Genomic DNA, 13,281 nt, shown 5'->3' with positions numbered 1-13,281 from the left:
TCTAGAGATCAATTGAATGTACTACAAAAAGGCCTTTCATTTATTCCAACTGTCAAACCAGATCTGGGACAAACTACATCGGAAATAATACAATTATTCCGTCAAATGAGGATAAAAGTCTTCTTCCAGATTAATCTTGATCCGACACCAAGGAACTATTCAGGATTAAAAAATCCATTGACCTTTTTTCCAAATACCACCAACATGCCAATAGAATTATTGACATTCGAAAAGAATGTACTAAGGGATTTGGCAAATCTGGAAAATAATACAATCTATTCGAAATGGAACCTTCCCAAAAATGAAAAACAGGCTCTGGACCATCTGAGACAAAATGACCAACTAATAATCAAGCCTGCAGATAAAGGCGGGGGGTCTTGTTACTACAAAAGGAAAAATGTGAAGCAGAAGTTGCACGACAACTAGCTGACGAGCAATATTACAGGAAAACTGACAAAGACTGGAACAAAAAGATCAAGTCCAAATTAGAGGCTTTAATCACCATCGGAGAAAAAGAGTGGTGGCTCTCGAAGAAGGAGGCCCAGCACCTCATCAATGAAAATCCAAGGACTCCATTAAAGTACGTCTTACCAAAGATTCATAAAGACCAAAAACCCCCCCCAGGAGGACCTATAATCCCAGGGGTGAATTCAATATTAGAGCGACCAGCAAAATATTTCGACACCTTTCTGAAACCTCTTGTGCGCGATACAGCTAGCTATATAAAAGACACCATGCAAGCTATTGTTTTTCTAGAAGACCAGCCTTTCGAACAGGAGCAAGAAATACTTGTAACATTAGATATCGTGAGTCTTTACTCCAATATTCCCCAAGAAGCAGGAATGGAAGCCCTCCAAGTTGTCTTTGAGAAAAGGGATCGTTCACACAATGTGCCTACCAATTTTCTTCTTCAATTGGCCGAGATATGTTTAATACACAATTTTTTCACTTTTAATGATACCCAGTTTCTACACGTAAAGGGCACCGCAATGGGGTGTCCTTTTGCCCCAGAAATGGCCATATTGTTTATGGCATTATTCGAAGACAAGCGGGTATACAACAACAACCCCCATGATGGACACATTAAGATGTGGCATTGTTACATCGACAATGTTTAAATGCTATGGAGAGGAAATGATGAACAACTTCAAGCATTTGCAGTATGGCTGAACAACCGGAATCCAGATAAACAATTTACCCTTAATACCAGTAAGGTTGAGATACATTTTCTTGACCTGCTGATAAGACATGACCAAGGGCACCTATATACCACCCTATATACCAAAAAGACAGATAGGAACACATTCCTTCATTTTGCAAGCTTCCATCAGAGCAATTTACGGGAGAATTTACCACTGAGCCAGTTCCTTGGAATTCGCCGAAATTGTACAAGAAAGGAAGATTATTTTGATTACACCTCAGTCCTTGTAAACAAACTTCTAGAAAGGAACTATCCTAAAAAGCTGCTCAAAAAAGCGATGAAGAGGGCGTGGTACACCCCGCGACTCTCTCTTGACGCCAAGAACCAAGAAGAAAGTTACCCCCCTGGTCTGTGTCACAACGTTTTCAGGTATTACGAATGACGTACAAAAAATAATCCGAAAAAACTGGAACACAGTTAAAAGCCTTGAACCATTTAGGCAGGTCCCTATATTCGCACTCAAGAAAAATACCAGTATTAAAGACAAACTTGTACATGCAAACACTAAAGCAAAACACAGAGAACCTCTTTACGTACATTGTTGTATTACCACCAATTAAAGTCCACAAAAAATGTGGAAACTGCGTTTCATGCTCCAGCACAATAGAAGGTATGAAGTTCATCTACGGGAAGAAATACACAAAACACCATGAATTTACAAATTGTAATACCCATAACGTCATCTGCTGTGTAATCTGCCCTTGCGCAAAGGCATATATTGGAAAAACCAGCCAACCAATTAAAAAGCGGATCACACAACATCGGTCACGCATCAAATGCAAGACACCTAACGCTCCGATGGTCCCCCACTGTATTGAAAAGGGGCATGGCCCTAGTGAAATGAAATGGACAGTGTTAAGACACATTACTGCAAGTAACATCGAGAATACTCTATCCAAAATAGAAGCAAAAACCATCCTGTTCTTGGGCACTATGGAAAATGGCTTAAATGAGATGTCGGAACTCACAAACTGTAGATAGATTCCCCCACTGTCCATCAAGTACGACCATAACGTAAAGGGCTTTGAAAAGCAACTCAAATATTGCTTCAACTGCCAAATTTATCTTTTGCTATACCAACTCATCCAGAAAACTGAGCCAAATCCCTGGATCCTTGCTCAACATGCAGATGAAGAGAGGCATAGCATCAAGATGAGGAAAAAGACACGAAAAACCAGAGGGACACAATCATCGAGCTCAATGTGCAACTTATAGTGAAAAGTGAGATAAGTGAATCAGAAAACACTGACTCAAGAATCGCTGAGCTTGTATGTCATGATACCAGAGAGATGCAAGCATAGAGTCCAATGTGCAACATACATTGCAAAGTGAGAGAAGCAATTAAGAAACCCCGAAGCTCCCATGTCATAACACCAAATATGCTTAAGCGATTACCGCTTAGTAAAAGGAAATGACAGAATTAGCAGCTATTATATACAAATGCAACGTGTAGCACTAACGGATCTCAATAACATCGGGAAACACAAGGTCATGCCTACTCTAACATTTAATGATATGATATCAAATTCAAAAATCACATGTATATAAAACATTACATGACGCAAAAAAGGTGAAAGTTGGCATCTCCGAAGGAGGCTTTTATCAGGAACTACAAAAATACCAATAGATACACGCACGCACATCGAAACAGTCACTTGACGTAAATAGGAAGTACAGCGTGACGACGCTGACGTCAGATGCCAGGCAGTCATGTGCAATATACAGTTAATACCGATTAATCTCCCCTAGCTCTCGGACACTGCCAGCGAGAACCTAAAACCAGACAATTGTTGCCGAATAGAACGCCGCAGATAAGAAGGTAATAAAGCCGAGGCATGCCCGATATGCAATGCCATTTAAAGTTTGCCACAATTCGGCACCGACACTTTAATTACGCCACCTCACACACCCGTGAGTAGGGGATTGTGAAAGGAACTGTAACTAACATCATTCTAATAGTCTGTGTAAAGAGAAAGAGTCTCTGCGCACCCTAAAGCATACACGTAACCCTGAAGCTCTGTGTCTCTTATAATAGAAGATCTCAAACCAACCAGGAGCACGGGAAATCACCTAGCGCGCTATTTGAACAGCATGTGATGTATCACTAAAGCTTAATTCACTCTCACGGCAGCTCAGGCACACGTTTTCACTTTAATGCAGGTATGAAGTATTCTTGAAGCACTTTACATCACTTTTAAGAATAGCCATCCTGAAATCATTTATAATCTCCATTCAAAGGTATGTAATTATAATACAGTACCCTCCGTTCCATTTCCTAGCTTCCATAACACTTAGGAAGTAACGGATCCCCGAGAAATCAAGACCATTCTCCCGCACAACGATAGGAGAATTGGTAGGTACCAAATGAGAGCATGTTAACGTTTATTTTTTAATAAGCTGCCATGCAAACTGAGATGGCCTTTTAACTTTCAATTTCATTTTAACAGGTAATATAGCTACAGCAATCTACTTCTGCAAACAAAAGACGGTATGTAAGGCTTCAAAATTACTCGTAGAACTATAATCTTAAATACTGATGAGTACACACTAAAAGCAGTTTTATTATTGCCCATATAGTCTAAAGCGTCCTACCTCAATCATCCCTGATGAAGACCTTGGTGTAAACAAAGTACGCTGGTCCCACAGCTACAAGGTCGAAACGCGTCAGCTTATTTAGCGGCTCAGAGATATTTAGGAAACCAGAAGACGCTGCTTCCCTCAGCCAGTAGAGTTGGACTAGTACAAACTCACTTTAAAAAGCTGCCAAAAGATCTCTGACCATTAAAAAGGACCTGAAGATTAGACAAGTGCAGAGCACTAAGTTGGACCTTGTTCCAGCACCATAGATACTAGTAGGACACCACGAAACTGAGGAAAACATACAGTGTTGATATTTCCTGCTAACGCGAGCGCAAAATGCATTCTTATGCATGAAGCAATGTATAGGAATTCTTGAATGCATTTATGTGTACTGTCATTGAATAAGCAAAAGCATGTCTAGTGAGTAATGTACTGTATTTATGTGTTTTTGTATAAATGTTAAGTCTATTCAGAAACATTGAAGACATTTTTTTATGTATAAGGTGGATTAATACCTAAATGACAAGAAGTTCTTGAAGAAAGAAAACATAATAATATAAGCACAGAGTCAATAAAAGGGACTTCTGTGACAAAAAAACTTTCTTGTGATTTATGGTGTCAGAGGTATTATGTTTGTTGAAAGTTTGGAGAAGTGTGGCTCACTGGTTAGAGCAGGCAGACCCTGAAGCAGAGGTCAGACCCGGGACCAGGGTTCAATTCCCGACGCGGCAGGGTCTTGAGCTCAAATGTCCACGGACTCGATAATTCTCGCTTCGGTGCCTGACCTAATCATGGGTTCACACTCTGCAACTCTGGGCATTAAGCTTGCTTAATCTCCACAACGGCCCCCGCGGCGGGATGCCTGGCTTTCACCTTGGGGATGCCCTGTAGGGGCTATCTCACAGGGAAAAGCCAGGACGGGTTCCCAAGGCAAGCGCTTAAAGACCCCTGGGTGATAAGCGCTATATAAATCCAACATACAATACAATACAAATACTAAATTTTTGATTCCAGCCTCTGTCTCCCTCAAATGAATCATTCCCCTTAGTTAGACATCAACCTGGTTGATGTCTCTTTCATAGCTGTTGATGTTATATTATTGGTTTTAGTTCGGGACAGATTGTTCCCATGCGAACAAGGTCAGTGTTAGATCTGGGGGTCTCTAGTTGGCCGAGGAGGGTACCACTGTCCAAATAGGGACCCTTGCTTCTAGTCAGGGCAAGGAGGAAACCCTCTGAGATAACCCCTACTCACCCTCTAGGTAGCTTGGCACGAGCAGTCAAGGCTAATCAGAAAGCAATGTGTAAAGTATTTGTACCAACACTCACAGTAACACAGTGAAAACACCACAAACTGACTCCACAACAGTTTAGAAAAATAAAGGTATTTAATCTAAACTACACAAGACCAAAACGACAAAAATCCAACATACACAGTTCAAGAATATGGTTTCAAAGGAGTTCTTAAAGTTGCAATAAAAGTTCTTTAGGTTGCGATAAAATAATCCACAGTTGCGTGAAAAGTTCACAGTTGCGTCACGTTTCTGACACAGTACCTTTAGTTGTGACAAAGTTCCAAAAGCAGAAGCTTGTGCGGTGGAAAACAAGCGATGTGTTGCTCACGAGACCCTGGAGAGCCGTTTGCGACAGCCCTGCTGCAGCAGCGGGCGTGTTTCGACGAATCTTGTCTGTATGGGGAGGAAGGCCACTTGTCTGGGTTCCGGTGCGTAGGTTCCGTAGGAAGTTTGTTCTCGCAAAGGCGCGATACGACGATCTCGTAGAGGCTGCGACAATCTCCGGGGCGACGATGCGCGATCCAGCAGTGATCCTCTCTCTCGCATCTCCTCGATGCGATGATTTCAGCGATGACTTTCGCAGTGACGTGATGCTGTCCGCAAGCAGGCGGTGCAGCGATCTCACCCAGCGACAACAGGCTCTGCGACGACACTCGCAGCGATGTTAGACTTCCCGCACCGACCGGGTGCGTCCCGCAAACAAAGGATGCGACGGCAACAGGCGCTGCGACGATCTCGACCTTCGTAGTGGTGGAAATTTCCTCGCACTGTCGGGGATGCGCTCCGCAGCGAGCAATGCGATAACTTTTCTGTAGCAAAGTCTCTCAAATCTTGGTTTCCAGCTTCCCAGCACAGGTACAACTTCCAGAGGCACCACACATGGGCCACGCACTCCAGGAAGGACAGAACTCTCTCAGTAGAGCTCAGGGGGAAGCTGGGGGTGAAGTCCTTTTGTTCCTGGGACTTTAGAACAGGGAGCCAGCTCTTCTCAGGCCCTTGGAGATTCCTTCAAGCAAGGGGACACAGCACAGCAAAGTCCTTCCCCTCTCCTTGGCAGCAAAGCAACTGCAGGGCAATCCAGCTGAGCAACAGCTGGACAATCTTCCTTCTTCAGTTTCAGCTTTCTCCTTGGCAGAGGTTCCTTCTTGATTCACGGATGATCTAATTTTCTGTTGTCAGGGGTTCTGTACTTATACCCCTAAAAGTCTTTGTTCTCTTTGTGCAAGTGGGCCCTGAGCCCGGTCTGAACCAGTTCTGGGTGTTTCTTGAGCACTTTGTTTTCCTGGCTTCTCCTTTCCTTTCAGAGTGAGGGGCAGGGTCGTCAGCCGCCCAGCTGGAGCTGGAGCCAGCATTGTGGAAGGCAGGCACAGCCCTATTCAGGCCCAGGTATTATCTCCTCCCACCACTCAAGTTGCAAATGCAGTCATTCAGCCTAGGGCTGACTCAGCCAGCCTCCTGGGGAATCCCCAAGCCCTGTCACCCTCAAACCAGACAGTCAATACACAAACAGGCCAAAGCACACAGAAAGGGCAGACAAGAGAAGAGCAACTTTCTAAAAGTGCTGTTATCAAACACAGGATTTAAAAACAACCTTTCCTTAAAGATGTCTAATTAAATTCTGAGTTCACAGATACTAGACTTTTATGTCCTATCTTGTTCCTATGGGAAGATATGCTGGTAGCCACTGTAGCCAGCATCCCCCATGAAAGCCTATGGAGCAAGATAGCCTTACAATAGTGACAAGCACTGGCGTTGCCAATAGGTTTCGCATTTAGAAAGTTGGAGTTATTGGTTTTGTAAATGACATTTTATATTTATATATCGTTATTGGCATTGTTAATAACAATATATAAATATACAATGTCCTTTACAAAGCCAATAGCTCCAACTTTCCAATGCGAAACCTATTGGCAACGCCAGTGCTTGTTTAATTTGTCAGACAGATACCTCGAAACCTGATATGCCATAAGCATTAGAACGGGATTTGATCTTTGTTTCAGCAAGCAAGTACGCCTAATCCATGACAATATTTTAGGGCGATGCAATTTACTATTTGTAATATTGATTTACCGGTGCTTATGCACGCAAATACATCTAACCCAAGGCACTACTTCCAGAAAAATATAGCTTTTACTATTTGTATGCTGTGAATCGGTATTTACCTCCCACGTTGGGTGAAGTCGACAACACTCGCTCATTCTGTGCTTTCACAGGCGGTGCTATCTGCTTGTGCACCCCTTATATATAGTCAGAAGTCGAACTGAACGGGATGTATGAAGAACTATGTTTCCAGTCATTTTTAATGTTATGAAAAAAATACCCATACTTCTTGTCAAAAAAGAACTGTTCCGGCAGAGTCAATGGTGACCTTGTGTTACCTCAGGCTGAAAGGAAAGACGTGGGTCTCCTGCACTTTAAAGATTAGCTGCATTATATTGTATATGCAGTTACTCTCTGTGGAAGTCCAACAATGTAGCCTTTTTTTAGTAATCTGACCTCTCCTCGACTCTCACGGACGCTGCACCCAGTGTGCTCAGGATCAAAGTCCCCATACTTTCTTATTGGCCTGGAATGCTGCATATACTGTATTTTAACATGCATAAAATATGAGGCGCTCTGACCAACTCGGAAGCCTTGTTCGCGGCGTATAGTTTCCTGAATAAATACATGTTCAGCCGGATACGATATGCTTTGAAGGCCATTGCTCCGTGGATTCGGTCCACTGGAAGGGTCCCTGTTTAACCTGTAAATCACAGGCACTGAGCCAGAGCCAGCTCGGGTGGCTAATGCACCAGCAGGCGAGAATGGCGCATGGCCCGCAGATCACAGGTGTCAATGTTTGCGTTTTTGCTCACTGAAAGGATGCTGCGGCTGCTAAGATTTGTTTGGGTAACCAGCAGGTCACAGGTTTGAATGCTGACACAATGCAGACTAGCAGGGGCGTCACCCCACCCCACACTTCATCACTGACCTCAAAAGAAGCAGCCGGGCGGGTTGCAAAAAAAGGGGGCAGGGAAGCACTTTACATCTGCTTTTCGCTTCCTGTGTCCCTAGCCCTCCTCCCCCTCCTGCATGGGGGCTCCTCTTGAGAATAGGTGGGTGGGGACAGACAAAGCGAGGAGGGGAGAAAGGAGGGGGCAGCAGGGGGAGTTAGTGGTAAAACTGGATAGGTGAATCGGCGGGGGCAGATGGGGGACAGATGTGGTCAAACTGGAAAAGTGCAGAGGGGTATCAGTGCGTTTCTTTGTGACCTCGGCTCCGTTTTATATTTTGGGGTCCCGTGTCTAAAGCTCCCTTGTACCATTGCCACTGCTTCCGCGTCCTGCCAAGGCTGAATCAAAGTTGCGCCATGAAGCTTCAGAATTGGCGATCAACCAAACAAGGGGGTGGGGTGGGGATTGGAGATTGAGAAAGGGAGTAGCGACGATGTAGAGACAAGCGAAACAGGCAAAGCGATTCATTTCATACAAGAGAAGTGAACAGACAGAGTTACTCACCAGGGTCATGCACATAGAGCGACCTGAAAGCACTCGGGTAGATTCCGGCTAATGTGGTTAGAAACATTCGCCGGGGAAGCCGGGCATCAGTCATGGTAGGGGGGTAGGAGCAGAGGCTCAGAAACTTGAGCTCTTCGTCCACAGGACAGCCAACGCGCCACCTGGGAGTCTGCAGCATGGCACTGGGCAGACATGGTGTGTGGGTTACATCAGTCTATGGGCCGCGTGCACGCTTTAGGAGGTATTGCTATCGCCTCAGAGAAGAGAGAAGGACTCAAGCAAAAACACAGTGGAATGGAACTCCTTTTGTAATGAATGTTGCCAGTTACAACGTGGGAACAGTAATGCATTATGCGATGTGGCATTTAAGTTGAAAACGTCATGTTCCGTCCCCACTGACTGCATGGGCCCTTAGCCACTCGCCAGTCTGTAGCTGGCCAGTTATCTCCAAATGTAATGAAGAAATGCTGGAAACACTGGACGGAGAATATGTCGGCATGCCTCGTGTAAAACACCTCACGAACGTGCATGGAGTGTGCTGAGATCTGTTCTGTAGGCCTGTGTTGAGAACTCGTCTTGTGCTGCACTATTAACAAGCTGTCGCCGTTGCGGAAAAGCTTTCTCCTTAATGGTAAACCAGCCGGGGGGACGGAGTGCCAAATAGAGAGTAGATGGAGTGCTGGGGGGAAGTGAAACGAGCAGTGAGGTGCGGGTGAGGTGAAGCAACAGAGGGCGTGGGTAGGTAGGAGAAGCAATGGGTGAAAGAGCAGTGTAGAGCGGGTGGGGGAGAAGGACGCTGACGACAGAGCAACATGTAAAGTAGATTGGGAGAGAGGGGCACATGAAACAAGAAAACGATGGGAATAGGGGAGAAGTGTGGCAGTCAGATGGCTGCGCGGAGGGAAGCCGGATGGGGACGGGAGAGCCTGGTGGGGGGCGGGAAGGTATAGAATGACGAGAAAACGATGGGAATCGAAAAATAGAAGCTAAAACCGGGAAAGCAAGACTATTCCGCCATGCTCGGCTCGAAAAAGCAAATGGCCGGATGGTGGCGGGAGAGCCTGGTGGGGGGGCGGGAATGCGTGCGAGGGGAGAAGTGATGGGAATCGAAAAATAGAAGCTAAAACCGGGAAAGCAAGACTATTCCGCCATGCTCGGCTCGAAAAAGCAAATGGCCGGATGGGGGCGGGAGAGCCTGGTGGGGGGGGCGGGAATGCGTGCGAGGGGAGAAGTGTGATAGGCAGATGCGCGGAGGGAAGCCGGATGGGGGCGGGAGAGCCTGGTGGGGGCAGGCGGATTAGGGAGATGCTCGTGCGTGTGTGGTCACGTGACCCGCTTTTGTGGTCACGTGACCTCACATGCACTGTAAAGAAACCGCAGTGGAAACCGCAGTGGTTTCACTATTCGATCGAGCCCATGAATTTTCGCCATTCCATTCGCAAGCGAATGGTAATAGGCGAAACCTAAAAAACGAAAATGGCTGTAATTCACTACCAGAGCATGTCACAAGCACTAGTACATGCTCTACCTTTCACATACACTGCACCCTGCCCAAGGGGGAACCTTGGGCCTACCATAGGGGTGACCAATGTGCACAAAAAGGGAAGGGTTAGGCCTGGTCAGTGGGGACACTGACCAGGAGGACATGGCAGTTCACAGACTGCACACAGGCATTGTGGTGGCAGGCCTGAGACACCATTTTGGGGCTACTTGTGTGGGTGGCACAATCAGTTCTGCAGGCCCACTAGTAGCATTTGTCATCACCAGCCCTGGCACACCCAGTGCACTTTACTAGGGACGTCTTGGTAATACAAATATGCCAATCATGTATATCCAATCACAAAAACAATTTACACAGAGAGCATATGCACTTTAGCACTGATCAGCAGTGGTAAAGTGCTCAGAGTCCAATTGCCAACAGCCACGGCTCAGGAAAAATAAGGGAGGAAGAAGCAAAAAGTTTGGGGATGACCCTGCAAGAAGGGCCAATTCCAACAGTCAGTAAGGATTTGCATTTGACTAGCGTGGCATGGTGGGTGAAAAATGTTAAACTACAATACGGCCAGAGGCATTGCCAGTTGCTGAGATTAATTGAAGTATTCCATCTATCATCTTGTTGTTGCAGTGATTTTTAGGTTGACAAGGGAGAAAGAGAATGAACTACATAGGCTGATCTTGGAGGAATTTACTTGGCACCATAATCCGATTACTGATTGTTATGTGGCCTTCTGTGGGATCTGTTGGTGATGAAATGTGAGGATTTATTTGTTGATTCAATTACAATTTACCATATAATTTTGACTAAAGTTAAGGCTAAGCTTTTAGATTTCCAGAGAAAAACAGATTGAGGCAATTGCCATTGTACATTCATAACCTTCATGCACAATTTCTATCTAGAGATAATTTGCCTGTTGATATGAAAATACTAAGAAATTCTAAAAGTAGAAAAAAAGTAGGCAACAGTAGCTATCAGTGTTGGTTAACACAAACAAATGCATAGGTGCCTGGTGTGTCAGGTGCAGAAACATTGTAAGATGTATTTTCTTCTGGTGCTATTGAATCTCTATTGCATGTTTGCTGAAATTGTTCTTATATTGAAGATATATTTCACATTTGTATTTATGAATTTGTGCATGCATATGATAGCACAGACTAGACACTCAACAGTTTTCTAATTGTACAATGTATTCTGATAATCCTACAGCGATCTATTTGTAAATTCGGGGATTATGTTAATCTCTGTTAATGGAGCGGGAATAATTTATAGCTGCAACTCTTTTAAATTGTTTCCTTGTTTGTTTACGCAGTGTTTTTTTTACCATATTCTCTTTTGATAAAATGGTTTATATAAAACCGAAAGTAATTGATGAAATAGATATCTAAATAAATATAAATAAGTGTTGCAAGAGCAGACAAGATTTAGGGAGCAAACCCTTTTAGGATCACTATACCCTGGCCAATGGGATGAGCCCCCAGCCCTGAACACTCTTTAACTATATCTATAGCGCGGGGATGCCTTCGGGTCACCAGGCGCTCTACAAATCGTTAAATAAATTTTAAAAAAAACTCTCTCTCTCACACACACTCGCACACATTGTCAGACTGGCCTTTAGGGCAATCAAGTAGAGCCCGAAGGGCTGGTGTGATAGATCAGTGTATGTGATTTTGTTTGGGGGGGTCGGGGGGGGGGGCTATTTGTGCACTGGTAGTATGGTCCGGTGGGCCACTTATATTGTTAATTTCCCTGATTTTATCAAAGGTTTTGCCTGCAGCAATCACAAATGAATTCTGTACCCCATACCTTGCAAAACACCTATACAACTTGTCTTTACAATGTTAAAAGTGTCGTGATTTGCAAGTCTGGGCCACTTTTTTTTACTATCTCATTCGCTAATGATGCCACTTTTAATTTGGTTCCTGGAACTGTTTCTAGCCCAGTTCAACTCTGCACATACACACATCACTTTTTTACCTCTTACTATGAGTGCCACCTTCCTTGTCCCTTTTACCTTCTAGCATCATACTACGTGGTGAGCTCTCTTCCATATTTCATTCCCTATTCCAGACTTACCACATTTTTACATTTTCTTCATATCATTTTACCATCTAGAAAGTGTTCTCAGCATAAGTAAATAACTGGCGGAATGATATAGAGGACTAAATTGTCTTTAGTTTTCATGCAGAAAGACTAACATTGAACCACCATTTTCTTTCCAGATACCTTTATGGTGGAAGATGCGGTGGAAGCCATTGGTTTTGGAAAATTTCAGTGGAAGTTGTCCATACTTACAGGACTGGCATGGGCAAGTATTTCCTATCTCTCTTCACGTTCAGTAAAGAAGACTAAGGAATCGATTAAATGTGCTGATTAATCAAACCAAGTGGTGACTTACAGTTGTGACTTATGGCAAGATATGCTTCTGTTTATTTCTTTGTGGATTTATGTCTTTTTTTTTAACTTTATTATTTTTCTTAGTTTAAACACGAAAATAATCGTAGTTTGTAGTCGTAAATACTACACAGGAGCACATAACTACTGACAATATTTATATCTGTTTCAACATTACTCCTTTAGCACCATCTTTACCACAAGGGCAGCCAGTGCTGAATATCAAGTAAAGTAGGAAAGCAGCAATAACAAAACCAACATAGAAACTGATCTTCAGATCCTTTCTGAAGGGAAATGAAAGTGAGGAGGCAGGAAGTATGAGATAGACTAGGCTAGGAGCAAGAAGATGAGTTTTAAGCAGCGATTCCACGCTCTCAGAGTTATAAACATGAAATCTTGCTTTGCAATTATAGGGTGTGATTTAGAGTTAAGTAGTAACTGAAATGGAGCATAGTAGCTTGGAGGACAACAGTGACCACCACCAGCAAAGTCCAAACCTTCATCAACACCTGTCTGTGGAAAATCCTTCAAATCTGCTAACCAAACACCATCAGCAACAATGGACTATGGCAACAGACCTTACAACTCCCAGCTCATGTAGAAATCATAAAAAGATGCTGGGGCTGGATAGGTCACACGCTATCCAAGCCCGCATCAAGCTCCACCAGAGAAGCCCTGACCTGGAAACCTCAAGGGAAAAGGAAAAGAGGAAGGGTACGAAACACCTGGCACTGAGGCCTTGAGGCTGACTCTGCAAGGTGATGGGTTACACCTGGAGTCAGATTGAAAAAACAGCCCAGGACAGAGATGGCTGGAGAGT

At 44.2% G+C, this 13,281-nt stretch overlaps 1 protein-coding gene across 1 annotated transcript in view; it reads left to right on the top strand.

Annotated features, from left to right (window-relative positions):
- The window catches only part of SVOP (SV2 related protein), a 393,561-nt gene that overhangs the window by 161,590 nt on the left and 218,690 nt on the right, over positions 1 to 13,281 (top strand). The window contains exon 3 of the mRNA XM_086943094.1: positions 12,290 to 12,375. Coding sequence (XP_086799220.1) covers positions 12,290 to 12,375 — 86 coding nt within the window. The remainder of the gene's footprint in view (positions 1 to 12,289; positions 12,376 to 13,281) is intronic.

The sequence above is a fragment of the Lissotriton vulgaris genome, chromosome 11 (genome assembly GCF_964263255.1).
Source record: "Lissotriton vulgaris chromosome 11, aLisVul1.2, whole genome shotgun sequence".
Classification (NCBI taxonomy): domain Eukaryota; kingdom Metazoa; phylum Chordata; class Amphibia; order Caudata; family Salamandridae; genus Lissotriton; species Lissotriton vulgaris.
Note: the sequence above shows the minus strand (reverse complement) of the source record. Positions and strands in the feature narration are given on the sequence as shown.